The sequence below is a fragment of the Gymnoscopelus microlampas genome, assembly GCF_963454915.1.
Source record: "Gymnoscopelus microlampas genome assembly, chromosome: 4".
Taxonomy (NCBI): domain Eukaryota; kingdom Metazoa; phylum Chordata; class Actinopteri; order Myctophiformes; family Myctophidae; genus Gymnoscopelus; species Gymnoscopelus microlampas.
Genome location: NC_139941.1, coordinates 17,094,732 through 17,122,096, shown reverse-complemented (window position 1 = coordinate 17,122,096; position 27,365 = coordinate 17,094,732). Strand labels below are relative to the sequence as shown.

Sequence of the window (27,365 nt, the reverse complement as noted above, 5' to 3'; positions counted from 1 at the left end):
ACAGTAGAAAAAAAGGAGAAAAAGAAAAAAAAACTGTAGGCAGTGAATGCCAACACCTTTCTATGGGGGGAGTGAGTTTGCCTCCCCTTTGGCCTCCTGAGAGATGGATTTTTAGGCCTGATTTGAAAGAAGCCAGTAGAATCATACTACAGTGTCACACAAAATATCAAAAGTAGCAGATCCACAAGCTCGAAACGTGGTGCAAAGCGACTGCAAAGCGACGGAAAAAAACAACACTTTGGGGTTACTTACTTTATTTGTTTATTTAGACGGGACACTGTATATTAATGAACAGTGCATAAATGTAATGTAAATACACTGGATTTAGCAATGATGCAAATTTTCATCCGCAGTCCCCACAAAAAAACAGAGAACAAGCAGCAATAGAGTACAATACATTACAAAAAGAAACAGTTAGAGCAAGTCTACAAAAACAGAAATACAAGTTGTTGTAGAATAGATACCAGGTAAAATGATCCCATAGCATAGTGTAACACCCACTAATGATATCCTTTATGCTAGCTATGAGCAGGTACATTTTGCTACAGTAAACAATACGGGTCCTTCATTTGCTTTGCTCTAGTGCTCCTCCAGACAAAATTATAAGCACATTTAACCACTTAAACCCTCCGTTAATATTCGTTGACCGGGGTCCCCCAGGGGTCTGTACTTGGCTTCCTCATTTATTCCTCTACACCAGGGGTCTTCAAAGTTTTTCAGGCCAAGGAGCAGAGACAGAGCTGAAGCAGGGACCCCCACTACACACAAGTTGTGTTGCAGATGAAACCTTTTCATAGATTTCATAGATAGCTTCATTGACTATCATCAGTGTTGTGCAAATGTATGTTTTGTTTTGTTTATTTCAGACATTTAACCACTTAAACCCTCAATACTTTTGCTCTGTACTTGGTTTGCTCCTTTTTCCCTCTACACCAAACCACTTTGCAGAAAATAGCCGATCTACAAGCTCACAACACCTCGCACGAGGCGTTGTGAGCTTGTAGATCGGCTATTTTCCGCTAATGTAACCGAGAATAGGGATACTACGGTTCAAAGTGGTTAATGTAAAAAAAAAAATCCTATCACACAAATATTTGGCGGCCCCCCTGTAGTATCTCTGAGGACCCCCTAGGGGTCCCGGACCCCCTGTTGAAGACCCCTGCTCTACAGTAAATTTCAAGTACATTTACAAATGTTTCCGTATGTTCATCTATGTTTGACGATATTTGCCTTTTATGTCATGCCCACAATAGCGACACTAGAGTTCATGTGGTCGCAGTGAATGCAACACCAACATCGCACCTCCAAAAATCGGGAATACTCAGCGGGATTAAGCATTGGACAATAAATTAATGACTTTCACTGTATGTGCTGTGTTTTGGGGCTGGAGGTTTGTTTACCTGTATTTTCATTTATGATAGGATAGGAATGTTCCATAATACTGCAGCTTATTTTCCATTTACCAATTGAACTATTTGCAAAAAAAGAAGGAAAAAAGCCAGATGGGGCCTTTAATGACAAATAAGGTTCTTTCCATGAACAGTACATTACTGTTAAGTGGGAAACTGTATGTAACGTATGAGCACAACATTACAAATGAATTGGGGAAGCAGTCCCCTAAATGAGACGTTCCCAGGTCTTGCTGTTAAAACAAGGGTCAGGGAAAGTGCACACTTGTTTACACACTGCAAACAGATTTTTTAAATTTAATAACATGTAGCGTGTATGTTTTCACAGCATGTACCATCTATGGAAGGTGTTGTAAAGGTCAGGAGCATACAGTAGGGCTGTACTGTCAGTGACAGACCGTGATCCACCATAGAACACAATTCAGGATTAAAGCTTAAATGCATTTAAATTAATTTCCTATCCGGGATTTAAACCCGAGACCCCTGCGTGAGCAACAAAATTGATAGTGCTGAGCTAATACAGAAAGCCTGTTTGGGCAGATAAGTATTGTGTTTTGAATGCAGTGCCACTTAACAACCAATAGTGGTCCTAGCTGAATTGATATACATTTGGCCGTGGACCCTGAACATATTTCGTGCCAGGGACCCCCAGAAGAGAAGATTTGTGTTAAAAAACACTTTCAAGATTTTTCAAAATGTTCTAAAATAACAGATGTACAAGCTCGCAGCGCGGCACGAAGTGGCGCGCCGTGAGCTTGTATAATTGCTATTTTTAAATAGCCACGGTAACACATTTTGCTGGGGACCCCCTGTAAACCCCTCCAAGGACCCCTGGGGGTCCCCAGACCTCACTTTCAGAACCACTGATCTAAATGTATCAATAGAAGAGCAGGTAGACCAAGTACAACCACCGTGGTTGAGTAATTCTATTAAAATAATAATAATATAATTGTATATTTACAAAAGAAAAGTTGAGTGAGTCATGGATTACACAATGCACAATTCATGGATTGCCCAACACCTCACATCGCAACACAACGTGTTGTGAGCTTGTACATTTTCCCTATATGTCATACAATAAAATAACAGGGCTTAAAGGAGTAGTTCACCCAAAAAGGGACTTATTTTCTATCAGTTACACACCCTATGAAGCACTGAATTCATGGAGTTTTTTTTTGGTTTTGTCGCATTCCTAAGCCGATAATTTGATTACCGGCGGAAAGATGCTAATGTTTCCGGTAGGAGACTCGAAGTAGTCTCTTTCAGGCTTAGGAATGTGACAAAAACAAAAAGATCTCCTTGAATTCAAGGCGTCATGGAGTGTGTAATTGATTAAAAATACGTATTTTTGGGGTGAACTACTCCTTTACGTGATTAGGAGCGCCTCTGACAGCTACTCGTACAATTTGTTCATCTAGACAGGAGAAAGTCACACTTGATGTAAAAAAATATATATATAGATCCGAGGCTCTAGTCTGATGTAATTAATGTGGTGGAACAACACCTGTAACACAAATGCCTGTCTCATAATGAAACTGCTCCACTCCACTGACTGTAAATATGTGACCAACGTTGTAGACTTGTACGGTAAAGGGAAATTTTTTAACACTGCTGTGAAATAAAACTCATATAGGTGTAAGACCTCAAACAAACATGTTCTGAGTCCACAAGGTGAATGCCTTGGTCGTCCGCACGGTCCGCTGTTCACACAGCGCCTCGCGGGTGTCTCTGTCTCAGTTCCATGGATTCTTTGGACGCTGTTGGTCAGGGTTTCCCAAACTTTTTAGCTCGAGAACCAAAAGAAAATGTTGGTGTCTCCCCGGGACCCAAACTTACAAAAATACATTATGAATGAAGCTCTATTTATTAGTGAAAATAGACGATCTGCTATTTCCATTAATATTATTTTTTTTGATGGGCCTTTTTGTTTTTATTCTGAAATTCTTTTGAAAAAGTTGAGTTTTTTTTTTTTTTTTATTGAAAATGTTTTTGAAATAATTTCAATTGTAACGTTTCAAAATTGTAGCGAACGTTTTAAAAAAATGTATATTTACTTGGTCCGAAGATCCAAAGATGGGTCCCAACCCAAAGTTTGGGTAACACTGCTGTAGATAGTTCTGCATGTAACAGAAAATGCAAAAAAAAAAAATGCAATGCAAAAACTGTGTGTGCAAATGTTTGTTCATGCTTGCATGTCTGTTAAGCCCTAGCACTCCTTTTCCTTGTATCCCTTCTTGTCACCTATTTTGTTATACTATGCAGATACTGTACGTATATAATGTTGGTTACTTGTTCACATAATTCATATTTGTTTTTGCTTGACAGCAAATGTTAAGAATATTATTTAGATAGCGTGTTGTATAGACAGTCTACAGTAGGTCTGACCTAGTTTGTTTGAAGCACTTAATTGTTTTCTTTGCACTCTAGTTACGTGACCATTTTACCCTGTCGTTTGTTGACGAGGGGTCGTACCATTTACTGATTTTGCACGTGTCGCTCTGGATAAGAGCGTGTCAGGGACGAGTTGGCTGGTGAGAGAGACACAGGGAGACTTGCAGTGGTGTAAAGTTACTAAGTACATTTACTCAAGTACTGTACTTAAGTACAATTTTTAGGTACTTCCAATTGTCTATACTTTTGCTTTTACTACTGTACATCTCAGAGGCAAATATTGTACATTACTCCGCTACAATTATTTGAAAACTTTAGTTACTAGTTACTTTGCAGATACAAATGATTACATTATGAAACCTACATTAACCACTTTAGCCCTATTTTATATTATAGCCGCTATTTGAAAATAGCCGATCTACAAGCTCAGAACGTGTCGCATCGCGACGTGTTGTCAGCTTGTAGATCTGCTATTTTCAAACATTTTAGTACTTTAACTTTTGGTACTTTAAGTTCATTTTGATACCAATACTTTTGTACTTTTACTCAAGTAAATGTTGAATTACGGACTTTCACTTGTAACAGAGTACTTCTCCATTGCAGTATTGATACTTTTACTTAAGTAAACTATCAGAATACTTGTTCCACCACTGGAGACTTGTATAGTTTCTTTTTTGGTTTTTGTCTTTCCAACCAAAATGAACAAAAATGTGACAAACAATAACTCTGGTCCCAAAAACAAATGATGTCAAAATAAAGGTACTTAACTTCACAGCACAACTGACCTGACTAAAATGAGACATGAGGGGAACACATTATGTAGTGGGTGATCAGACCACCTTTAACACAAAGAGGGATAGACAAAGACTAACATTTAAACTGACTACAAATAACTACAGCATAAACCATACACAACACTAACTAATATTAACTTATGAGATTACAATACATCTGAATATCAAAAAAAAAAAATCTTCCTAATAATAAATCAAAAATATAGCTGCAAGCAGCGATAATACGGGGCCAGGAGAGAGAAAGAAAAATGAAAATTCCTTTAACAGGTCAGTTCATGAAAGTCCTTGCGGTCTTGTTTCCAATGAGGGCCTGTGAGCAATTAGGCGTTAAGAGTCTTGCTTGTGTCGATGACAAATTTCATCGACACATTTGAGAGAGAGAGAGAGAGAGAGAGAGAGAGATAGATTGAAGATAGAAACGGAATAGATTGAAGAGACAGAGAGAGACACATGGAAACGGAATAGATTGAAGAGAAAGACATGGAAACGGAATAGATTGAAGAGAGAGAGAGAGAGCCATGGAAACGGAATAGATTGAGTCATGTTTTTTGCAATTCAACTTAAATGAGTGTGCATCAAGTGAGGCTTGAACCAGCAACCTTGCGGTCGTGAGGCACTCTTAGGTAGCTGCAACACTACCTATAGTCCTATAGCTTTGTCCAGGCTGATGTTGTCTGTTGAGGATCACAAACTCTTGCCTTCTGTCATGACCCAAGCCCCTGTTTCACTAACACTAAGATCACTCGTTCACAAACCATTTACCAATTAAGAAATTGTACATCTCCTCAGAAGCAAAACTAGTGAAAGTAGCCGATCTACAAGCTCACAAACCATTAAAAGTTGTCAGATTGTACATTGGCTATTTTCACAATGAAGTATGTTATACATTGAAAAAACATACTCTCATTGCTATCTGAAAAGTTGTGAGATAGTAGATCAGCTGTATGTAAAAAACACTCAATTAAGTATTTCATGTTATCTTTAACAATTGCAGATGTATTCATTGATAGTCATGTTGTGTGAAATGCAACTTAGATGAAGTCTGCACCAAGTGAGGCTTGAACTGGTGACCTTCAGGTTGTGGGGTACACATTTAAGCGAGAGGCCACCAACAGACAAGAACCTCTGAAAAAGGAGATCACACTGATCATACAGTTTCACGTAAATAGCTGAAAAATCCTGGGTTTAAGTGTTTTTCAAACTGCTCAAGATTGCGGACAATCTAAGGGCGGTGCTTACTGGTCAACGTGATAGATGTGTTCCTCATTAGTCAAGGCACATGTGTAAGCAGGTCTAATGGCTGTCGGCCAAACGAGGCATGACTTTTGCCTGTTTAAAGTTTCAATTTTCAAAAAATTGCTATAGCGCCCCCGTTTGACCAATTGGAGTAAGATTGGTTTCAGTGATATTTGGAATGGCCCTTTACATTTCTGCAAAGTTTCAAAGAATGGTAAGTCTGCATGTATGTGTTAGGGGCAGATGAATAATTGCCATAAAACTGCAATATTCATTGGCTCATTAAAGCTTCATTTTTTCACTTATGGAAAATATTTTGCAAACGTTTTTTGGCATAGGTCCAAAGTTCATGTGTAAAAAGTTTCGTGCAGATTACTCAAAAATCCCAGGAGGAGATAGGTTTTAACTGTTTTTCATATAATTCAAAATGGTGGGAGATCTAAAGGTCAGAGGTCAAAAGTCAGAGTGTGAAAGTTGTTCAGCATGAGGAGACGCATGTGTGCATTGAAGTTTCATAGCTGTAGGTCAAATAGGGCATGAGTTGTACCTGTTCAAAGTTGGCATTTTCAACTGAGTGCTATAGCGCCACATTTTGACGAAAGATTGTGAGATTTATTTTTTGATCGTTTTTCATGACCATCTATCATATGGCCGAGTTTCATAAAAAGCGACTGCACGGTTCAGCCAGAACTGCCAAAAGTGGCAGAAGAAACGGAATCCATGAATAACAAAACGGGTCCATGCTGGAAGCCTGGCCCCGTAATAATAAACCCCTGCCCCTCCCCATATGCAAAGGGAACATGGTGTAGTCGAATGAACCCGTCAGTTCCTTAAGCAGATCTGAAGCAGCTGGTCTCCCGTTCCTTGGCCAGCCAATCAACTCCAGCAGCACTCCTCAGAGCTGGCAACTCAAAGAAAACCAAATCAACTTAAATGCAAATTAAAACAACTTGACCCTAACAAAGTTTAACTAATGTATGTGCACTCCAATCAGTAACCTTTCCATCAAACTTGCACTAAACAGTTTGTAATTTAACCGGTTCTGTATGTAGTCATTTATGTTTGTAGTGCTGAAAATAAATATAAACTAAATTAATAAACCAAAAAAGAAAAGTGTCCACCGTGTTTTACTGACTTTGTGTGGCTGCTGGTGTGGCCATCACAGAGCGTCTGCTAAATGCAGACAGTATAGTTCTAAATTCCTGAAGGACTGATTTCCCTTGAAAACAAAGGCAGAGCACAAGGTGATCAAACTGCTCATGGCTGAATTGCGTCTGTCTGGGAAAACGCGGTGAACTCTCACAAGTGTGTAAAATAATGCCCACGCATGGTCCGAGTCTTGATTCCCAGCAACTAGGGCTGTCACGATGACGATGACTTCATTGTCACACAAATAATTTGCGATTAACAATTTAATTGTGTTTTTTGGCATTCACATACAAATTCAAATTGCATTTCTGATTGGCTTTTAGGCTTTGTAAACAACAATTGCACAAAATTGCACAGTTAGTACCTTGACAGGAGTACCTCAAACCCCATATTGCTATTTGCCCATGATAAACAAACAGTACCTTGGGACGTGTTAAAAAATAAAACAAAATGATGCTTGTTCTTTTGTTGCCTATGTATTCATGGTCTGTACAAAGTATTACATATAAAATATTTTAAAACAGTCAATGACCGATGTCCTTTAGTCCAACAGAGCCCATATGAAGTTGAAATCTACTGAGTGTGACCGTCACTCCAACAAAATGCCATAGATTTCACTGTAGTAATCCGTAGATTTATTGGATTACTACAGTGGTGGCAAAAAAAAGGAATGTTGGTGCCATGCATGCAAAACATCTGTACTATATAGTTATGTTTCTGAGTCGATTGAACTACATTTAGAGTAAATATCTTTCCCCACAAGCTATATGTTTGGGGTACAAACCAACACAAACAGTGATATCAGTACGAATATGTTCTATTCACATATTAGTGTATAATTTATACACCCCTGTTTTACACTTATACTTAAAATGTTCTAAAAATAGCCAGAATGGCCGATCTACAAGCTCACAATATGTCACGGTGCAACATGTTGTGAGCTTGTAGATCTGCTATTTTAGCTATTTGTGTAAATTTGTGAAAATGTTCACATACTGTATAATAGCATGCCCAAAATAGGGACGCCAGGTTGAAAATGGTTAAATCACTGTCAACAAACCTTCCCGCCATAACCCACTCACCCACCCACTGAATGTTTATCACTCCTTTTTGAATTTTGAGAAACATTAAAGGTACAGTAGGGTGAGTGATATTGTTTGTCAAAATAAGTGTTAAATAGCTCTATATTCTGACGTACTCATTGCTATATAGTGTTTGTTCAGTAACAGGGGTCTCCCTGTCTCTCCAGCTCTTTGGTGAACAGAAAACACATTTGCAGGTCAGGATACCAATCTTTTTCAAATAAATTGGAAGTGATGACACAAAGAAATGAGCAGACCAAATTGGAACTGTAACACAATAAAATGTAAGCTGAATCAGCTGATAAATGGGTTCTCTGTCCTGATTGGCTGAAAACCCACCTGAGATTTTATTTTCTGTTTATACTGTAGCTGGAGAGATGGGGTGACCCCTGTTACTGAACAAACACTACAGTATATAGTAATGATTACCATCAGAATATAGTGCTTTAACCTTTTAACAAAAAATACCACAAATATCACCTATACCTTTAACTTTACTAGTAGTATTTCCATTTTTCAATCATTTATACTTCCACTCCATACATGTCAGAGGTAAATTATTGTACTTACTAATTTGAAAGGTTTTAGTTACAAGTTACTGTGACTGTGTAGATTTTGATTATTATAAAAAAAAAACATACATTAACCAGTTAAGCCCTATTTTATAATGTAGGCCTACTAATGTACGTCTATTCAAAAACAGCTGATGTACAAGTTCATAATGCGTCACCTCGCGATGTGTTGTGAGCTTGTAGATTTGCTGCGTACATTTAATTCGGTGCTGTAAGTATATTTTGATGCCAATACTTTTGTACTTTTACTCAAGTAAAGGTTTGAGTACAGGCCTTTTACTTGTAACAGAGTATTTTTATATTGCACATCTACTTTTACTCGATAAAAAAAAAGTCCCACTGTCCTTTCCCAGGGGAAGCTGGTGAAATACTTCAGCCGTCAGCTGTCCTGTAAGTGCAGAGTGGCCTTAGAGGAGCGCAGTGCTGAGCTGGAGGACTTCCCTCGCCTTGGACACTGGTTCCGCATCGTCAACCTGAGGAAGGAAGTCACACAGGTAAGGAGTCTACTGGTGCACAGTTAACAACTCCTTAACTGCCAGAGTAATAGTGTAATAGTGTTACGCTACTGCCAGCGAAAACAAGCGATTTTTATCAACCTTTGAAAAATCATGGAATATTTTCTGTGAATGCTATCCGCAATCCCCTCATTACACACACAGGGGTCTCGTGGAATGTGGGGGAAAAAATGATCCGATAGCAATCGGTAATCCGTTCCATAGTTGTGGCAAGTTGAAAATAGCATGTTTTGCCAAAAATATATAGTGTTCAAAAAAAGTACACAGGAGCCGAGATAGAGCATTTTTAAGCAATAAGTTAACCAGGGAGTGAATGGAGCAGCACATCTTTGGATGGCGTTATCTCTGGTTCTGTGCAAAAAAGAAAATTCGTTTTTTTTTTTCAAAACTCATCCAAACTCGTCCTTGGCAGGCTGGGCCATAGCAGAATTTTACTAATTAATCCGTCCATGGCAGTTAATGAGTTAATCAAACTAATCTGTTATATATATCGTCGCTGTCGGGCAGAAACCTCTTATCTCCATATTCTAACTATTTGTGTTTTTTCGTAAATTAATGCCCTACTTGATCATACTACAGCGTCACACAAAAGCATCAAAAGTAGCAGATCCACAAAACTGTTACTTTTCAAGATTCAAATTCAAAAACAGTAAAAGTAGCAGATCTACAAGCTGATGTGCTACTTTTGCTGTTTTTGAATTTGAATCCTAAAAAGTAACAGTTTTGGAGATATGAGGTTTCCACCTCACAGATATATTTTTAATAATCGATTTTTAACACAAGCTTGTAGATGACTGCTCCGCTCTGAGACGCTCTGCTCTGAGACTGCTCTGCTCTGAGATGCTCTGCTCTGAGACGCTCTGCTCTGAGACGCTCTGCTCTGAGACTGCGCCGCTCTGAGACTGCTCTGCTCTGAGACGCTCTGCTCTGAGACGCTCTGCTCTGAGACTGCGCCGCTCTGAGACGCTTTTCTCTGAGACTGCTCTTCTCTGAGACGCTCTGCTCTGAGACTGCTCCGCTCTGAGACGCTCCGCTCTGCTCTGAGACGCTCTGCTCTGAGACGCTCTGCTCTGAGACGCTCTGCTCTGAGACTGCTCTGCTCTGAGACGCTCTGCTCTGAGACGCTCTGCTCTGATACTGCTCCGCTCTGAGACTGCTCCGCTCTGAGACGCTCCGCTCTGAGACTGCTCTGCTCTGAGACGCTCTGCTCTGAGACTGCTCTGCTCTGAGACGCTCTGCTCTGAGACGCTCTTCTCTGAGACGCTCTTCTCTGAGACGCTCTGCTCTGAGACGCTCTTCTCTGAGACGCTCTGCTCTGAGACGCTCTGCTCTGAGACGCTCTGCTCTGAAACGCTCTGCTCTGAAACGCTCTGCTCTGAGACGCTCTGCTCTGAGACTGCTCTGCTCTGAGACTCTCTGCTCTGAGACGCTCTTCTCTGAGACGCTCTTCTCTGAGACTGCTCTGCTCTGAGACTGCTCCGCTTTGAGACGCTCTACTCTGAGACTGCTCTGCTCTGAGACGCTCTGCTCTGAGACTGCTCTGCTCTGAGACGCTCTGCTCTGAGAAGCTCTGCCCTGAGACTGCTCTGCTCTGAGACGCTCTGCTCTGAGACGCTCTGCTCTGAGATGCTCTGCTCTGAGAAGCTCTGCCCTGAGACTGCTCTGCTCTGAGACGCTCTGCTCTGAGACGCTCTGCTCTGAGACTGCTCTGCTCTGAGATGCTCTGCTCTGAGACTGCTCCGCTCTGAGACGCTCTGCTCTGAGACTGCTCTTCTCTGAGACGCTCTGCTCTGAGACACTCTGCTCTGAGACGCTCTGCTCTGAGACGCTCTGCTCTGAGACTGCTCTGCTCTGAGACGCTCTGCTCTGAAACGCTCTGCTCTGAGACGCTCTGCTCTGAGACTGCTCTGAGACGAGACGAGACTGCTCCGCTCTGAGACGCTCTGCTCTGAGACTGCTCTGCTCTGAGACTCTCTGCTCTGAGACGCTCTTCTCTGAGACGCTCTGCTCTGAGACTGCTCTGCTCTGAGACGCTCTGCTCTGAGACGCTCTTCTCTGAGACGCTCTGCTCTGAGACGCTCTGCTCTGAGACGCTCTGCTCTGAGACTGCTCTGCTCTGAGACGCTCTGCTCTGAGAAGCTCTGCCCTGAGACTGCTCTGCTCTGAGACGCTCTGCTCTGAGACGCTCTGCTCTGAGACTGCTCTTCTCTGAGACGCTCTGCTCTGAGACTGCTCTGCTCTGAGACGCTCTGCTCTGAGACTGCTCCGCTCTGCTCTGAGACTGCTCCGCTCTGAGACACTCTGCTCTGAGACTGCTCTGCTCTGAGACGCTCTGCTCTGAGACTGCTCTGCTCTGAGATGCTCTGCTCTGAGACGCTGTGCTCTGAGACGCTCTGCTCTGAGACACTCTGCTCTGCTCTGAGACTGCTCTGCTCTGAGACGCTCTTCTCTGAGACGCTCTTTTCTGAGACGCTCTGCTCTGAGACTGCTCTGCTCTGAGACTGCTCTGCTCTGAGACGCTCTGCTCTGAGACGCTCTGCTCTGAGACGCTCTGCTCTGAGACGCTCTGCTCTGAGACTGCTCTGCTCTGAGACTGCTCTGCTCTGAGACTGCTCTGCTCTGAGACGCTCTGCTCTGAGACTGCTCCGCTCTGCCCTGAGACTGCTCCGCTCTGACACACTCTGCTCTGAGACTGCTCTGCTCTGAGACGCTCTGCTCTGAGACTGCTCTGCTCTGAGACGCTCTGCTCTGAGATGCTGTGCTCTGAGACGCTCTGCTCTGAGACACTCTGCTCTGAGACTGCTCTGCTCTGAGACGCTCTTCTCTGAGACGCTCTGCTCTGAGACGCTCTGCTCTGAGACTGCTCTGCTCTGAGACTGCTCTGCTCTGAGACGCTCTGCTCTGAGACGCTCTGCTCTGAGACGCTCTGCTCTGAGACTGCTCTGCTCTGAGACTGCTCTGCTCTGAGACTGCTCCGCTCTGAGACGCTCTGCTCTGAGACTGCTCTGCTCTGAGACGCTCTGTTCTGAGACTGCTCTGCTCTGAGACGCTCTGCTCTGAGACTGCTCTGCTCTGAGACGCTCTGCTCTGAGACGCTCTGCTCTGAGACTGCTCCACTCTGAGACGCTCCGCTCTGAGACTGCTCTGCTCTGAGACTGCTCTGCTCTGAGACTGCTCTGCTCAGAGACTGCTCCGCTCTGAGACTGCTCCGCTCTGAGACTGCTCCGCTCTGAGACTGCTCCGCTCTGAGACTGCTCTGCTCTGAGACGCTCTGCTCTGCTCTGAGACTGCTCCGCTCTGAGACACTCTGCTCTGAGACTGCTCTGCTCTGAGACGCTCTGCTCTGAGACTGCTCTGCTCTGAGACGCTCTGCTCTGAGACGCTGTGCTCTGAGACGCTCTGCTCTGAGACACTCTGCTCTGCTCTGAGACTGCTCTGCTCTGAGACGCTCTTCTCTGAGACGCTCTGCTCTGAGACGCTCTGCTCTGAGACTGCTCTGCTCTGAGACTGCTCTGCTCTGAGACGCTCTGCTCTGAGACGCTCTGCTCTGAGACTGCTCTGCTCTGAGACTGCTCTGCTCTGAGACTGCTCCGCTCTGAGACGCTCTGCTCTGAGACTGCTCTGCTCTGAGACGCTCTGTTCTGAGACTGCTCCGCTCTGAGACTGCTCCGCTCTGAGACTGCTCTGCTCTGAGACGCTCTGCTCTGCTCTGAGACTGCTCCGCTCTGAGACACTCTGCTCTGAGACTGCTCTGCTCTGAGACGCTCTGCTCTGAGACTGCTCTGCTCTGAGACGCTCTGCTCTGAGACGCTGTGCTCTGAGACGCTCTGCTCTGAGACACTCTGCTCTGCTCTGAGACTGCTCTGCTCTGAGACGCTCTTCTCTGAGACGCTCTGCTCTGAGACGCTCTGCTCTGAGACTGCTCTGCTCTGAGACTGCTCTGCTCTGAGACGCTCTGCTCTGAGACGCTCTGCTCTGAGACTGCTCTGCTCTGAGACTGCTCTGCTCTGAGACTGCTCCGCTCTGAGACGCTCTGCTTTGAGACTGCTCTGCTCTGAGACGCTCTGCTCTGAGACTGCTCTGCTCTGAGACGCTCTGCTCTGAGACGCTCTGCTCTGAGACTGCTCCGCTCTGAGACGCTCTGCTCTGAGACTGCTGTGCTCTGAGACTGCTCTGCTCAGAGACTGCTCCGCTCTGAGACTGCTCCGCTCTGAGACTGCTCCGCTCTGAGATTGCTCTGCTCTGAGACGCTCTGAGACTGCTCTGAGACGCTCCGCTCTGAGGCGCTCCGCTCTGAGACGCTCCGCTCTGCTCTGAGACGCTCCGCTCTGAGACGCTCCGCTCCGAGACGCTCCGCTCTGCTCTGAGACGCTCCGCTCCGAGACGCTCCGCTCCGTTCTGAGACTGCTCCGCTCTGAGACGCTCCGCTCTGCTCTGAGACGCTCCGCTCGGAGACTGCTCCGCTCTGAGACTGCTCCGCTCCGCTCTGAGACTGCTCCGCTCTGAGACGCTCCGCTCTGCTCTGAGACGCTCCGCTCTGAGACTGCTCTGAGACTGCTCTGAGACGCTCCGCTCTCAGACGCTCCGCTCTGAGACACTCTGCTCTGCTCTGAGACGCTCTTCTCTGAGACGCTCTGCTCTGAGACGCTCTGCTCTGAGACGCTCTGCTCTGAGACGCTCTGCTCTGAGACTGCTCCGCTCTGAGACGCTCCGCTCCGCTCTGAGACGCTCCGCTCCGCTCCGCTCCGCTCCGCTCGGAGACTGCTCCGCTCTGAGACTGCTCCGCTCCGCTCTGAGACTGCTCCGCTCTGAGACGCTCCGCTCTGCTCTGAGACGCTCTGCTCTGAGACGCTCCGCTCGGAGACTGCTCCGCTCTGAGACTGCTCCGCTCCGCTCTGAGACTGCTCCGCTCTGAGACGCTCCGCTCCGCTCTGAGACTGCTCCGCTCTGAGACGCTCCGCTCCGCTCTGAGACGCTCCGCTCTGCTCTGAGACTGCTCCGCTCTGAGACGCTCCGCTCTGCTCTGAGACGCTCCGCTCTGCTCTGAGACTGCTCCGCTCTGAGACGCTCTGCTCTGAGACGCTCTGCTCTGAGACGCTCTGCTCTGAGACTGCTCCGCTCTGAGACGCTCCGCTCTGCTCTGAGACGCTCCGCTCTGCTCTGAGACTGCTCCGCTCTGAGACGCTCCGCTCTGAGACGCTCCGCTCTGAGACGCTCCGCTCTGAGACGCTCTGCTCTGCTCTGAGACTGCTCCGCTCTGAGACGCTCCGCTCTGAGACGCTCCGCTCTGAGACGCTCCGCTCTGCTCTGAGACGCTCCGCTCTGAGACGCTCCGCTCCGAGACGCTCCGCTCTGCTCTGAGACGCTCCGCTCCGAGACGCTCCGCTCCGCTCTGAGACTGCTCCGCTCTGAGACGCTCCGCTCTGCTCTGAGACGTTCCGCTCCGCTCCGCTCGGAGACTGCTCCGCTCTGAGACTGCTCCGCTCCGCTCTGAGACTGCTCCGCTCTGAGACGCTCCGCTCTGCTCTGAGACGCTCCGCTCTGAGACGCTCCGCTCTGCTCTGAGACGCTCCGCTCGGAGACTGCTCCGCTCTGAGACTGCTCCGCTCTGAGACTGCTCCGCTCCGCTCTGAGACGCTCCGCTCTGCTCTGAGACGCTCCGCTCTGAGACGCTCCGCTCTGCTCTGCGACGCTCCGCTCTGCTCTGAGACTGCTCCGCTCTGAGACGCTCCGCTCTGCTCTGAGACGCTCCGCTCTGAGACGCTCCGCTCTGCTCTGAGACTGCTCCGCTCTGAGACGCTCCGCTCTGAGACGCTCTGCTCTGAGACGCTCCGCTCTGAGACGCTCCGCTCTGCTCTGAGACGCTCCGCTCTGAGACGCTCCGCTCCACTCTGAGACGCTCCGCTCTGCTCTGAGACTGCTCTGCTCTGAGACGCTCCGCTCTGCTCTGAGACGCTCCGCTCTGAGACGCTCCGCTCCGCTCTGAGACGCTCCGCTCTGCTCTGAGACTGCTCCGCTCTGAGACGCTCCGCTCTGCTCTGAGACGCTCCGCTCTGCTCTGAGACTGCTCCGCTCTGAGACGCTCTGCTCTGAGACGCTCCGCTCTGAGACGCTCTGCTCTGAGACGCTCCGCTCTGCTCTGAGACGCTCCGCTCTGCTCTGAGACGCTCCGCTCTGCTCTGAGACGCTCCGCTCTGCTCTGAGACGCTCCGCTCTGAGACGCTCCGCTCTGCTCTGAGACGCTCCGCTCCGAGACGCTCTGCTCTGAGACGCTCCGCTCTGCTCTGAGACGCTCCGCTCCGAGACGCTCCGCTCCGCTCTGAGACTGCTCCGCTCTGAGACGCTCCGCTCTGCTCTGAGACGCTCCGCTCCGCTCGGAGACTGCTCCGCTCTGAGACGCTCCGCTCTGCTCTGAGACGCTCCGCTCTGAGACGCTCCGCTCTGCTCTGCGACGCTCCGCTCTGCTCTGAGACTGCTCCGCTCTGAGACGCTCCGCTCTGCTCTGAGACGCTCCGCTCTGAGACGCTCCGCTCTGCTCTGAGACTGCTCCGCTCTGAGACGCTCCGCTCTGAGACGCTCTGCTCTGAGACGCTCCGCTCTGAGACGCTCCGCTCTGCTCTGAGACTGCTCCGCTCTGAGACGCTCCGCTCTGCTCTGAGACGCTCCGCTCTGCTCTGAGACTGCTCCGCTCTGAGACGCTCTGCTCTGAGACGCTCCGCTCTGAGACGCTCCGCTCTGAGACGCTCCGCTCTGCTCTGAGACGCTCCGCTCTGCTCTGAGACGCTCCGCTCTGCTCTGAGACGCTCCGCTCTGAGACGCTCCGCTCTGCTCTGAGACGCTCCGCTCCGAGACGCTCTGCTCTGAGACGCTCCGCTCTGCTCTGAGACGCTCCGCTCCGAGACGCTCCGCTCCGCTCTGAGACTGCTCCGCTCTGAGACGCTCCGCTCTGCTCTGAGACGCTCCGCTCCGCTCGGAGACGCTCCGCTCTGCTCTGAGAAGCTCCGCTCTGAGACGTTCCGCTCTGCTCTGAGACGCTCCGCTCCGCTCTGCTCTGAGACTGCTCCGCTCTGAGACGCTCCGCTCTGAGACGCTCCACTCTGAGACACTCTGCTCTGCTCTGAGACTGCTCCGCTCTGAGACGCTCCGCTCTGCTCTGAGACGCTCCGCTCTGAGACGCTCCGCTCTGAGACGCTCCGCTCTGCTCTGAGACGCTCCGCTCTGCTCTGAGACTGCTCCGCTCTGAGACTGCTCTGAGACGCTCCGCTCTGAGACGCTCCGCTCTGAGACGCTCCGCTCTGCTCTGAGACGCTCCGCTCTGCTCTGAGACGCTCCGCTCTGAGACGCTCCGCTCTGCTCTGAGACGCTCCGCTCTGAGACTGCTCTGCTCTGAGACCGCTCCGCTCTGAGACGCTCCGCTCTGAGACGCTCCGCTCTGAGACTGCTCCGCTCTGAGACGCTCCGCTCTGAGACGCTCCGCTCCGCTCTGAGACGCTCCGCTCTGCTCTGAGACGCTCCGCTCTGAGACTGCTCTGCTCTGAGACTGCTCCGCTCTGAGACGCTCCGCTCTGAGACGCTCCGCTCTGGTCTGAGACGCTCCGCTCTGAGATGCTCCGCTCCGCTCTGAGACGCTCCGCTCTGCTCTGAGACTGCTCTGCTCTGAGACGCTCCGCTCTGAGACGCTCCGCTCTGAGACTGCTCCGCTCTGAGACGCTCTGAGACGCTCCGCTCTGCTCTGAGACTGCTCCGCTCTGAGACGCTCCGCTCTGCTCTGAGACTGCTCCGCTCTGAGACGCTCTGCTCTGAGACGCTCCGCTCTGCTCTGAGACGCTCTGCTCTGAGACGCTCCGCTCTGCTCTGAGACTGCTCTGCTCTGAGACGCTCCGCTCTGCTCTGAGACTGCTCCGCTCTGAGACGCTCCGCTCCGCTCTGAGACGCTCCGCTCTGAGACGCTCTGCTCTGCTCTGAGACGCTCTGCTCTGAGACGCTCCGCTCTGCTCTGAGACGCTCTGCTCTGCTCTGAGACGCTCCGCTCTGCTCTGAGACGCTCCGCTCTGCTCTGAGACGCTCCGCTCCGACACGCTCCGCTCTGCTCTGAGACGCTCCGCTCCGAGACGCTCCGCTCCGCTCTGAGACTGCTCCGCTCTGAGACACTCCGCTCTGCTCTGAGACGCTCCGCTCCGCTCGGAGACTGCTCCGCTCTGAGACTGCTCCGCTCCGCTCTGAGACTGCTCCGCTCTGAGACGCTCCGCTCTGCTCTGAGACGCTCCGCTCTGAGACGCTCCGCTCTGCTCTGAGACGCTCTGCTCCGAGACGCTCTGCTCTGAGACGCTCCGCTCTACTCTGAGACTGCTCTGCTCTGAGACGCTCTGCTCTGAGACTGCTCTGCTCTGAGACGCTCTGCTCTGAGACTGCTCTGCTCTGAGACGCTCTGCTCTGAGACGCTCTGCTCTGAGACGCTCTAATCTGAGACTGCTCCGCTCTGAGACGCTCCGCTCTGAGACGCTCTGCTCTGAGACACTCTGCTCTGAGACGCTCTGCTCTGAGACTGCTCCGCTCTGAGACGCTCCGCTCTGAGACTGCTCTGCTCTGAGACTGCTCTGAGACACTCTGCTCTGAGACTGCTCTGCTCTGAGACTGCTCTGCTCTGAGACTGCTCTGCTCTGAGACGCTCTGCTCTGAGACTGCTCTGCTCTGAGACTGCTCTGCTCTGAGACTGCTCTGCTCTGAGACGCTCTGCTCTGAGACTGCTCTGCTCTGAGACGCTCTGCTCTGAGACTGCTCCGCTCTGCTCTGAGACGCTCTGCTCTGAGACACTCTGCTCTGAGACGCTCTGCTTTGAGACGCTCTGCTCTGAGACTGCTCCGCTCTGAGACGCTCTGCTCTGAGACTCTGCTCTGAGACGCTCTGCTCTGAGACTGCTCCGCTCTGAGACACTCTGCTCTGAGACTGCTCTGCTCTGAGACGCTCTTCTCTGAGACGCTCTAATCTGAGACGCTCAGCTCTGAGACGCTCTGCTCTGAGACTGCTCTGCTCTGAGACGCTCTGCTCTGAGACGCTCTGCTCTGAGACGCTCTGCTCTGAGACTGCTCTGCTCTGAGACGCTCTGCTCTGAGACTGCTCTGCTCAGAGACGCTCTGCTCTGAGACGCTCTGCTCTGAGACTGCTCTGCTCTGAGACGCTCTGCTCTGAGACTGCTCCGCTCTGAGACGCTCTGCTCTGAGACTGCTCTGCTCTGAGACGCTCTGCTCTGAGACTGCTCTGCTCTGAGACTGCTCTGCTCTGAGACTGCTCTGCTCTGAGACGCTCTGCTCTGAGACTGCTCTGCTCTGAGACGCTCTGCTCTGAGACGCTCTGCTCTGAGACTGCTCTGCTCTGAGACGCTCCGCTCTGAGACGCTCCGCTCCACTCTGAGACGCTCCGCTCTGCTCTGAGACTGCTCTGCTCTGAGACGCTCCGCTCTGCTCTGAGACGCTCCGCTCTGAGACGCTCCGCTCCGCTCTGAGACGCTCCGCTCTGCTCTGAGACTGCTCCGCTCTGAGACGCTCCGCTCTGCTCTGAGACGCTCCGCTCTGCTCTGAGACTGCTCCGCTCTGAGACGCTCTGCTCTGAGACGCTCCGCTCTGAGACGCTCCGCTCTGAGACGCTCCGCTCTGCTCTGAGACGCTCCGCTCTGCTCTGAGACGCTCTGCTCTGCTCTGAGACGCTCCGCTCTGAGACGCTCCGCTCTGCTCTGAGACGCTCCGCTCCGAGACGCTCTGCTCTGAGACGCTCCGCTCTGCTCTGAGACGCTCCGCTCCGAGACGCTCCGCTCCGCTCTGAGACTGCTCCGCTCTGAGACGCTCCGCTCTGCTCTGAGACGCTCCGCTCCGCTCGGAGACTGCTCCGCTCTGAGACGCTCCGCTCTGCTCTGAGACGCTCCGCTCTGAGACGCTCCGCTCTGCTCTGCGACGCGACGCTCTGCTCTGAGACTGCTCCGCTCTGAGACGCTCCGCTCTGCTCTGAGACGCTCCGCTCTGAGACGCTCCGCTCTGCTCTGAGACTGCTCCGCTCTGAGACGCTCTGCTCTGAGACGCTCTGCTCTGAGACGCTCCGCTCTGAGACGCTCCGCTCTGCTCTGAGACGCTCCGCTCTGCTCTGAGACGCTCCGCTCTGAGACGCTCCGCTCTGCTCTGAGACTGCTCTGCTCTGAGACGCTCCGCTCTGCTCTGAGACGCTCCGCTCTGAGACGCTCCGCTCCGCTCTGAGACGCTCCGCTCTGCTCTGAGACTGCTCCGCTCTGAGACGCTCCGCTCTGCTCTGAGACGCTCCGCTCTGCTCTGAGACTGCTCCGCTCTGAGACGCTCTGCTCTGAGACGCTCCGCTCTGAGACGCTCCGCTCTGAGACGCTCCGCTCTGCTCTGAGACGCTCCGCTCTGCTCTGAGACGCTCCGCTCTGAGACGCTCCGCTCTGCTCTGAGACGCTCCGCTCCGAGACGCTCTGCTCTGAGACGCTCCGCTCTGCTCTGAGACGCTCCGCTCCGAGACGCTCCGCTCCGCTCTGAGACTGCTCCGCTCTGAGACGCTCCGCTCTGCTCTGAGACGCTCCGCTCCGCTCGGAGACTGCTCCGCTCTGAGACGCTCCGCTCTGCTCTGAGAAGCTCCGCTCTGAGACGCTCCGCTCTGCTCTGAGACGCTCCGCTCCGCTCTGCTCTGAGACTGCTCCGCTCTGAGACGCTCCGCTCTGAGACGCTCCACTCTGAGACACTCTGCTCTGCTCTGAGACTGCTCCGCTCTGAGACGCTCCGCTCTGCTCTGAGACGCTCCGCTCTGAGACGCTCCGCTCTGCTCTGAGACGCTCCGCTCTGCTCTGAGACTGCTCCGCTCTGAGACTGCTCTGAGACGCTCCGCTCTGAGACGCTCCGCTCTGAGACGCTCCGCTCTGAGACGCTCCGCTCTGAGACGCTCCGCTCTGCTCTGAGACACTCCGCTCTGCTCTGAGACGCTCCGCTCTGAGACGCTCCGCTCTGCTCTGAGACGCTCCGCTCTGAGACTGCTCTGCTCTGAGACCGCTCCGCTCTGAGACGCTCCGCTCTGAGACGCTCCGCTCTGAGACTGCTCCGCTCTGAGACGCTCCGCTCTGAGACGCTCCGCTCCGCTCTGAGACGCTCCGCTCTGCTCTGAGACGCTCCGCTCTGAGACTGCTCTGCTCTGAGACTGCTCCGCTCTGAGACGCTCCGCTCTGGTCTGAGACGCTCCGCTCTGAGATGCTCCGCTCCGCTCTGAGACGCTCCGCTCTGCTCTGAGACTGCTCTGCTCTGAGACGCTCCGCTCTGAGACGCTCCGCTCTGAGACGCTCCGCTCTGAGACTGCTCCGCTCTGAGACGCTCTGAGACGCTCCGCTCTGCTCTGAGACTGCTCCGCTCTGAGACGCTCCGCTCTGCTCTGAGACTGCTCCGCTCTGAGACGCTCTGCTCTGAGACGCTCTGCTCTGAGACGCTCCGCTCTGCTCTGAGACTGCTCTGCTCTGAGACGCTCCGCTCTGCTCTGAGACTGCTCCGCTCTGAGACGCTCCGCTCCGCTCTGAGACGCTCCGCTCTGAGACGCTCCGCTCTGAGACGCTCTGCTCTGCTCTGAGACGCTCTGCTCTGAGACGCTCCGCTCTGCTCTGAGACGCTCTGCTCTGCTCTGAGACGCTCCGCTCTGCTCTGAGACGCTCCGCTCTGCTCTGAGACGCTCCGCTCTGCTCTGAGACGCTCCGCTCCGACACGCTCCGCTCTGCTCTGAGACGCTCCGCTCCGAGACGCTCCGCTCCGCTCTGAGACTGCTCCGCTCTGAGACACTCCGCTCTGCTCTGAGACGCTCCGCTCCGCTCGGAGACTGCTCCGCTCTGAGACTGCTCCGCTCCGCTCTGAGACTGCTCCGCTCTGAGACGCTCCGCTCTGCTCTGAGACGCTCCGCTCTGAGACGCTCCGCTCCGCTCTGAGACGCTCCGCTCTGCTCTGAGACGCTCTGCTCCGAGACGCTCTGCTCTGAGACGCTCCGCTCTACTCTGAGACTGCTCTGCTCTGAGACGCTCTGCTCTGAGACTGCTCTGCTCTGAGACGCTCTGCTCTGAGACTGCTCTGCTCTGAGACGCTCTGCTCTGAGACGCTCTGCTCTGAGACGCTCTAATCTGAGACTGCTCCGCTCTGAGACGCTCCGCTCTGAGACGCTCTGCTCTGAGACACTCTGCTCTGAGACGCTCTGCTCTGAGACTGCTCCGCTCTGAGACGCTCCGCTCTGAGACTGCTCTGCTCTGAGACTGCTCTGAGACACTCTGCTCTGAGACTGCTCTGCTCTGAGACTGCTCTGCTCTGAGACTGCTCTGCTCTGAGACGCTCTGCTCTGAGACTGCTCTGCTCTGAGACTGCTCTGCTCTGAGACTGCTCTGCTCTGAGACGCTCTGCTCTGAGACTGCTCTGCTCTGAGACGCTCTGCTCTGAGACTGCTCCGCTCTGCTCTGAGACGCTCTGCTCTGAGACACTCTGCTCTGAGACGCTCTGCTTTGAGACGCTCTGCTCTGAGACTGCTCCGCTCTGAGACGCTCTGCTCTGAGACTCTGCTCTGAGACGCTCTGCTCTGAGACTGCTCCGCTCTGAGACACTCTGCTCTGAGACTGCTCTGCTCTGAGACGCTCTTCTCTGAGACGCTCTAATCTGAGACGCTCAGCTCTGAGACGCTCCGCTCTGCTCTGAGACGCTCCGCTCTGCTCTGAGACGCTCCGCTCTGCTCTGAGACGCTCCGCTCCGACACGCTCCGCTCTGCTCTGAGACGCTCCGCTCCGAGACGCTCCGCTCCGCTCTGAGACTGCTCCGCTCTGAGACACTCCGCTCTGCTCTGAGACGCTCCGCTCCGCTCGGAGACTGCTCCGCTCTGAGACTGCTCCGCTCCGCTCTGAGACTGCTCCGCTCTGAGACGCTCCGCTCTGCTCTGAGACGCTCCGCTCTGAGACGCTCCGCTCCGCTCTGAGACGCTCCGCTCTGCTCTGAGACGCTCTGCTCCGAGACGCTCTGCTCTGAGACGCTCCGCTCTACTCTGAGACTGCTCTGCTCTGAGACGCTCTGCTCTGAGACTGCTCTGCTCTGAGACGCTCTGCTCTGAGACTGCTCTGCTCTGAGACGCTCTGCTCTGAGACGCTCTGCTCTGAGACGCTCTAATCTGAGACTGCTCCGCTCTGAGACGCTCCGCTCTGAGACGCTCTGCTCTGAGACACTCTGCTCTGAGACGCTCTGCTCTGAGACTGCTCCGCTCTGAGACGCTCCGCTCTGAGACTGCTCTGCTCTGAGACTGCTCTGAGACACTCTGCTCTGAGACTGCTCTGCTCTGAGACTGCTCTGCTCTGAGACTGCTCTGCTCTGAGACGCTCTGCTCTGAGACTGCTCTGCTCTGAGACTGCTCTGCTCTGAGACTGCTCTGCTCTGAGACGCTCTGCTCTGAGACTGCTCTGCTCTGAGACGCTCTGCTCTGAGACTGCTCCGCTCTGCTCTGAGACGCTCTGCTCTGAGACACTCTGCTCTGAGACGCTCTGCTTTGAGACGCTCTGCTCTGAGACTGCTCCGCTCTGAGACGCTCTGCTCTGAGACTCTGCTCTGAGACGCTCTGCTCTGAGACTGCTCCGCTCTGAGACACTCTGCTCTGAGACTGCTCTGCTCTGAGACGCTCTTCTCTGAGACGCTCTAATCTGAGACGCTCAGCTCTGAGACGCTCTGCTCTGAGACTGCTCTGCTCTGAGACGCTCTGCTCTGAGACGCTCTGCTCTGAGACGCTCTGCTCTGAGACTGCTCTGCTCTGAGACGCTCTGCTCTGAGACTGCTCTGCTCTGAGACGCTCTGCTCTGAGACGCTCTGCTCTGAGACTGCTCTGCTCTGAGACGCTCTGCTCTGAGACTGCTCCGCTCTGAGACGCTCTGCTCTGAGACTGCTCTGCTCTGAGACGCTCTGCTCTGAGACTGCTCTGCTCTGAGACTGCTCTGCTCTGAGACTGCTCTGAGACGCTCTGCTCTGAGACTGCTCTGCTCTGAGACGCTCTGCTCTGAGACGCTCTGCTCTGAGACTGCTCTGCTCTGAGACGCTCTGCTCTGAGACGCTCTGCTTAGGACTGCTCTGCTCTGAGACGCTCTGCTCTGAGACTGCTCTGCTCTGAGACTGCTCTGAGACGCTCTGCTCTGAGACGCTCTGCTCTGAGACGCTCTGCTCTGAGACTGCTCTGCTCTGAGACGCTCTGCTCTGAGACTGCTCTGCTCTGAGACGCTCTGCTCTGAGACGCTCTGCTCTGAGACTGCTCCGCTCTGAGACGCTCCGCTCTGAGACGCTCTGCTCTGAGACTGCTCTGCTCTGAGACTGCTCTGCTCTGAGACGCTCTGCTCTGAGACTGCTCTGCTCTGAGACGCTCTGCTCTGAGACTGCTCTGCTCTGAGACGCTCTGCTCTGAGACTGCTCTATTCTGAGACTGCTCTGCTCTGAGACTGCTCTGCTCTGAGACGCTCTTATCTGAGACTGCTCTGCTCTGAGACGCTCTGCTCTGAGACTGCCCTGCTCTGAGACGCTCTGCTCTGAGACTGCTCCGCTCTGAGACGCTCCGCTCTGAGACGCTCTGCTCTGAGACTGATATGCTCTGAGACGCTCTGCTCTGAGACGCTCTGCTCTGAGACTGCTCCGCTCTGAGTTGCTCCGCTCTGCTCTGAGACTGCTTTGCTCTGAGACGCTCTGCTCTGAGACTGCTCTGATCTGAGACTGCTCTGCTCTGAGACGCTCTGCTCTGAGACGCTCTGCTCTGAGACTGCTCTGCTCTGAGACGCTCTGCTCTGAGACGCTCTGCTCTGAGACGCTCTGCTCTGAGACTGTTCTGCTCTGAGACGCTCTGCTCTGAGACTGCTCTGCTCTGAGACGCTCTGCTCTGAGACGCTCTGCTCTGAGACGCTCTGCTCTGAGACTGCTCCGCTCTGAGACGCTCCGCTCTGAGACGCTCCGCTTTGAGACTGCTCTGCTCTGAGACGCTCTGCTCTGAGACTGCTCTGCTCTGAGACGCTCTGGTCTGAGACTGCTCCGCTCTGAGACGCTCTGCTCTGAGACTGCTCTGCTCTGAGACGCTCTGCTCTGAGACGCTCTGCTCTGAGACGCTCTGCTCTGAGACTGCTCTGCTCTGAGACGCTCTGCTCTGAGACGCTCTGCTCTGAGACGCTCTGCTCTGAGACTGCTCCGCTCTGAGACGCTCCGCTCTGAGACGCTCCGCTCTGAGACTGCTCTGCTCTGAGACGCTCTGCTCTGAGACTGCTCTGCTCTGAGACGCTCTGCTCTGAGACTGCTCCGCTTTGAGACGCTCCGCTCTGAGACGCTCCGCTCTGAGACGCTCCGCTCTGAGACGCTCCGCTCTGAGACGCTCTGCTCTGAGACTGCTCTGCTCTGAGACTGCTCTGCTCTGAGACGCTCTGCTCTGAGACGCTCTGCTCTGAGACTGCTCCGCTCTGCTCTGAGACTGCTCCGCTCTGCTCTGAGACTGCTCCGCTCTGAGACACTCCGCTCTGAGACTGCTCTGCTCTGAGACTGCTCTGCTCTGAGACGCTCTGCTCTGAGACGCTCTGCTCTGAGACGCTCTGCTCTGAGACTGCTAATGGGCCAGTGGGCCTGAATGTGTATCCATAAAAGATAATAATAATATTCATAAAAATACATCATTTATGAAGCGCTTTTCTAGGTACTCAAAGTAGCTTTACAGAAACAAGATAAAAACAACTTTATCATGAAGAACTAGTTTAAAAAAGGTAAACAAAAGGGGGGATTGGGATTTCATGTAGGGAATGCGAGGTGATAAGGTGTTTTGGTATGAAAACCCAAATCTTTTATTTAACCATGGGTCCTATGTATGTCATGTCTGACATTTCACCTCGTGAAAATCAGTTGAGAAATCTGTGAGTCATGATTATTTTAACACCGGAGAGACCTCCTGCTTCAATAGACATACATGGGGACGCGCATCGCTCCAATGAACCGCCGCAGGCCAAAGAGGTGTCTTACTGTTTCTACATCTATATATGTGTTTGCCTGCCTGTCTTCCAGGACATGAGCCCAGGTGAGGTGACCCTGGAGGGCTTGCTGGAGATGAGCGAGGAGCAGGTCTGCGAGGCGCTGCAGAAGTTCGGTGCCAGCGAGGAGGAGTGTGCTCGGCTCAACGCATCACTGTCCTGCCTCAGGAAGGCCCACCAGCTGGGTAAGGGCAGCAGTGGCTCGCTCTCACACTGTTTCATGTCAAGTTACCTCAAATTAACTCATTGAGTGCCCAAATTATTATTATCTATTTCTGGCCATTACAATTTTTATTTTTTCAAAGTAAAAAAAAAAGTGCTTAGGAAGCGAGATACAGCCTTTATAAGTTAAACAAGGAGTGGATGGAGCTGCAAATCTTCAGATGATGATATCTTGGGTTCAAAAACATGTGAAACACGTTAATGGCACTCAACACCATAGCGCTAAAACACGTGAAACACGTTAATGGCACTCAATGAGTTAACACAGGGGTCTTCAACAGGGGGTACGGGACCCCTAGGGGGTCCTCAGAGTTACTACAGGGGGTCTGCCAAATCTTTGTGTGATATGATTTTTCTTTTTACCTTAACCTCTTGAACCCTAGCATCCCTTTTCTGAGGAGAACTTTAGCCAAAAATAGCAGATCTACAAGCTCACAACGCCTCGCGCTGCGAGGCGTTGTGAGCTTGTAGATCGGCTATTTTTGGCAAAGAGGAAATAGATATAGAGGGGAAAAAAAGTAAACAAAAAAAGTACAATCTGAAACACAATTTTATACAATATAGAGGGGGTCCCTGCTTCATCTCTCTCTCAGCTAGGGGGTCCTTGGCCTGAAAACGTTGAAGACCCCTGCATTAACCCATTCAATCCGGGAACGCATCCGTGTCATTTTAGATTTGAGCTATAACAATTATTTTGTACTTTGGCTATTCAAAAATAGCAGATCTACAAGCTCATAGCGCAGCAACGAGTGCCGCGCTACGAGCTTGTAGATCTGCCATTTAAAAAAAATCTTTCTTTTGAAAAATGTGTGCTCTTTGAATACATATGTTTTTGGAAACAACATTTTTAACTAAAATCTTTGCTTCTGGAGGTCCCTGGAACAAAATATTTGACAAATGTTCGCTTTAAAAAATATATATTCAAAGATTTTCACAAATGTTCAGGTTTTTTCAAAAATAGCAGATCTACAAGCTCAGCGCAGCACTCAGTGCCACGCTATGAGCTTGTAGATCTGCTATTTTTGAAAGAATTACACAGATGCGTTGAATGGGTTAAGACCGGAGGCCGATTCTGCAAATGCCTTCTAAATCAATAGTTCTCATCACACTTTCAAGAGTTTTCAAAAATGTAAAAGAATTGCCGATGTACAAGCTCACAGCGCGGCACAATGTGAGCTTGTAGATCTGCTATTTTTGAATAGCCAACGCTAAAATCTAAAATGTCACAGATGCTTTCCCGGTTTTAATGGCTTAATACATATTAGGACCCCTATTTAGTTTTTCCGATATTGATTTTGTAGTTGCGACCGTAGGTCGCACTTACTATAGAAACCTGCTCCAGGTGTCCGTCCGTCACGTCACTCCGTCACACACGTCCGTCACACTTTTGGCCTGCTCATATCTCCGCACCCGTTGCCCCGATCCATGCCAGATTTTGCACACACACTCCTTACCTGCCAAACTACACCCTCCAAGGACCCCCGGAGCTCCAGGGACCCCCAGCGGCCTCGGGGACCCCCAAGTGTAGAAAATGAGCACATGTGGACAAATTACCAAATGACCACCCCAACGGGGCTGCTCACGGGGCATTCCCGGGGACCACCCACTCCTGGTGCTCCAGAACGGATGCAAAAGTGGTGGCGCCCCCAGTGGAGGACCCCCTGCCACTGCAGCTCACATAAAATGCCATGTGACCTACGGTCGCTTATCTCCCGATTAGGGAGTCTTACTGGTTTTATAGACAGAGGAAACAAAGAAAAAAACAAGAACAAACAAACAAAACAGAAAATACATAACACGTAAAGTAAAACAAACAACCTAAAAAAATGATTATGCATAGTAAGCAGTGTTTGAGCTTGAATCAGCCTATCATGATGATGCTGATAGCAAATGATAGTAATGATAAGTGAAGAAGAAGGGAATGTCCACACACAATATACTGCTCTCCCGTCTTTT

The 27,365-nt window shown here is 51.3% G+C and overlaps 1 protein-coding gene across 1 annotated transcript in view; it reads left to right on the top strand.

Moving 5' to 3' along the window:
- ksr2 (kinase suppressor of ras 2) overlaps positions 1–27,365 on the top strand; it is a gene marked incomplete at both ends in the record, with an annotated part of 129,650 nt that overhangs the window by 4,996 nt on the left and 97,289 nt on the right. Inside the window, 2 exons of the mRNA XM_084054044.1 lie at positions 8,987–9,127; positions 25,222–25,372. Of these exons, the coding sequence (XP_083910170.1) occupies positions 8,987–9,127; positions 25,222–25,372 (292 nt within the window). The remainder of the gene's footprint in view (positions 1–8,986; positions 9,128–25,221; positions 25,373–27,365) is intronic.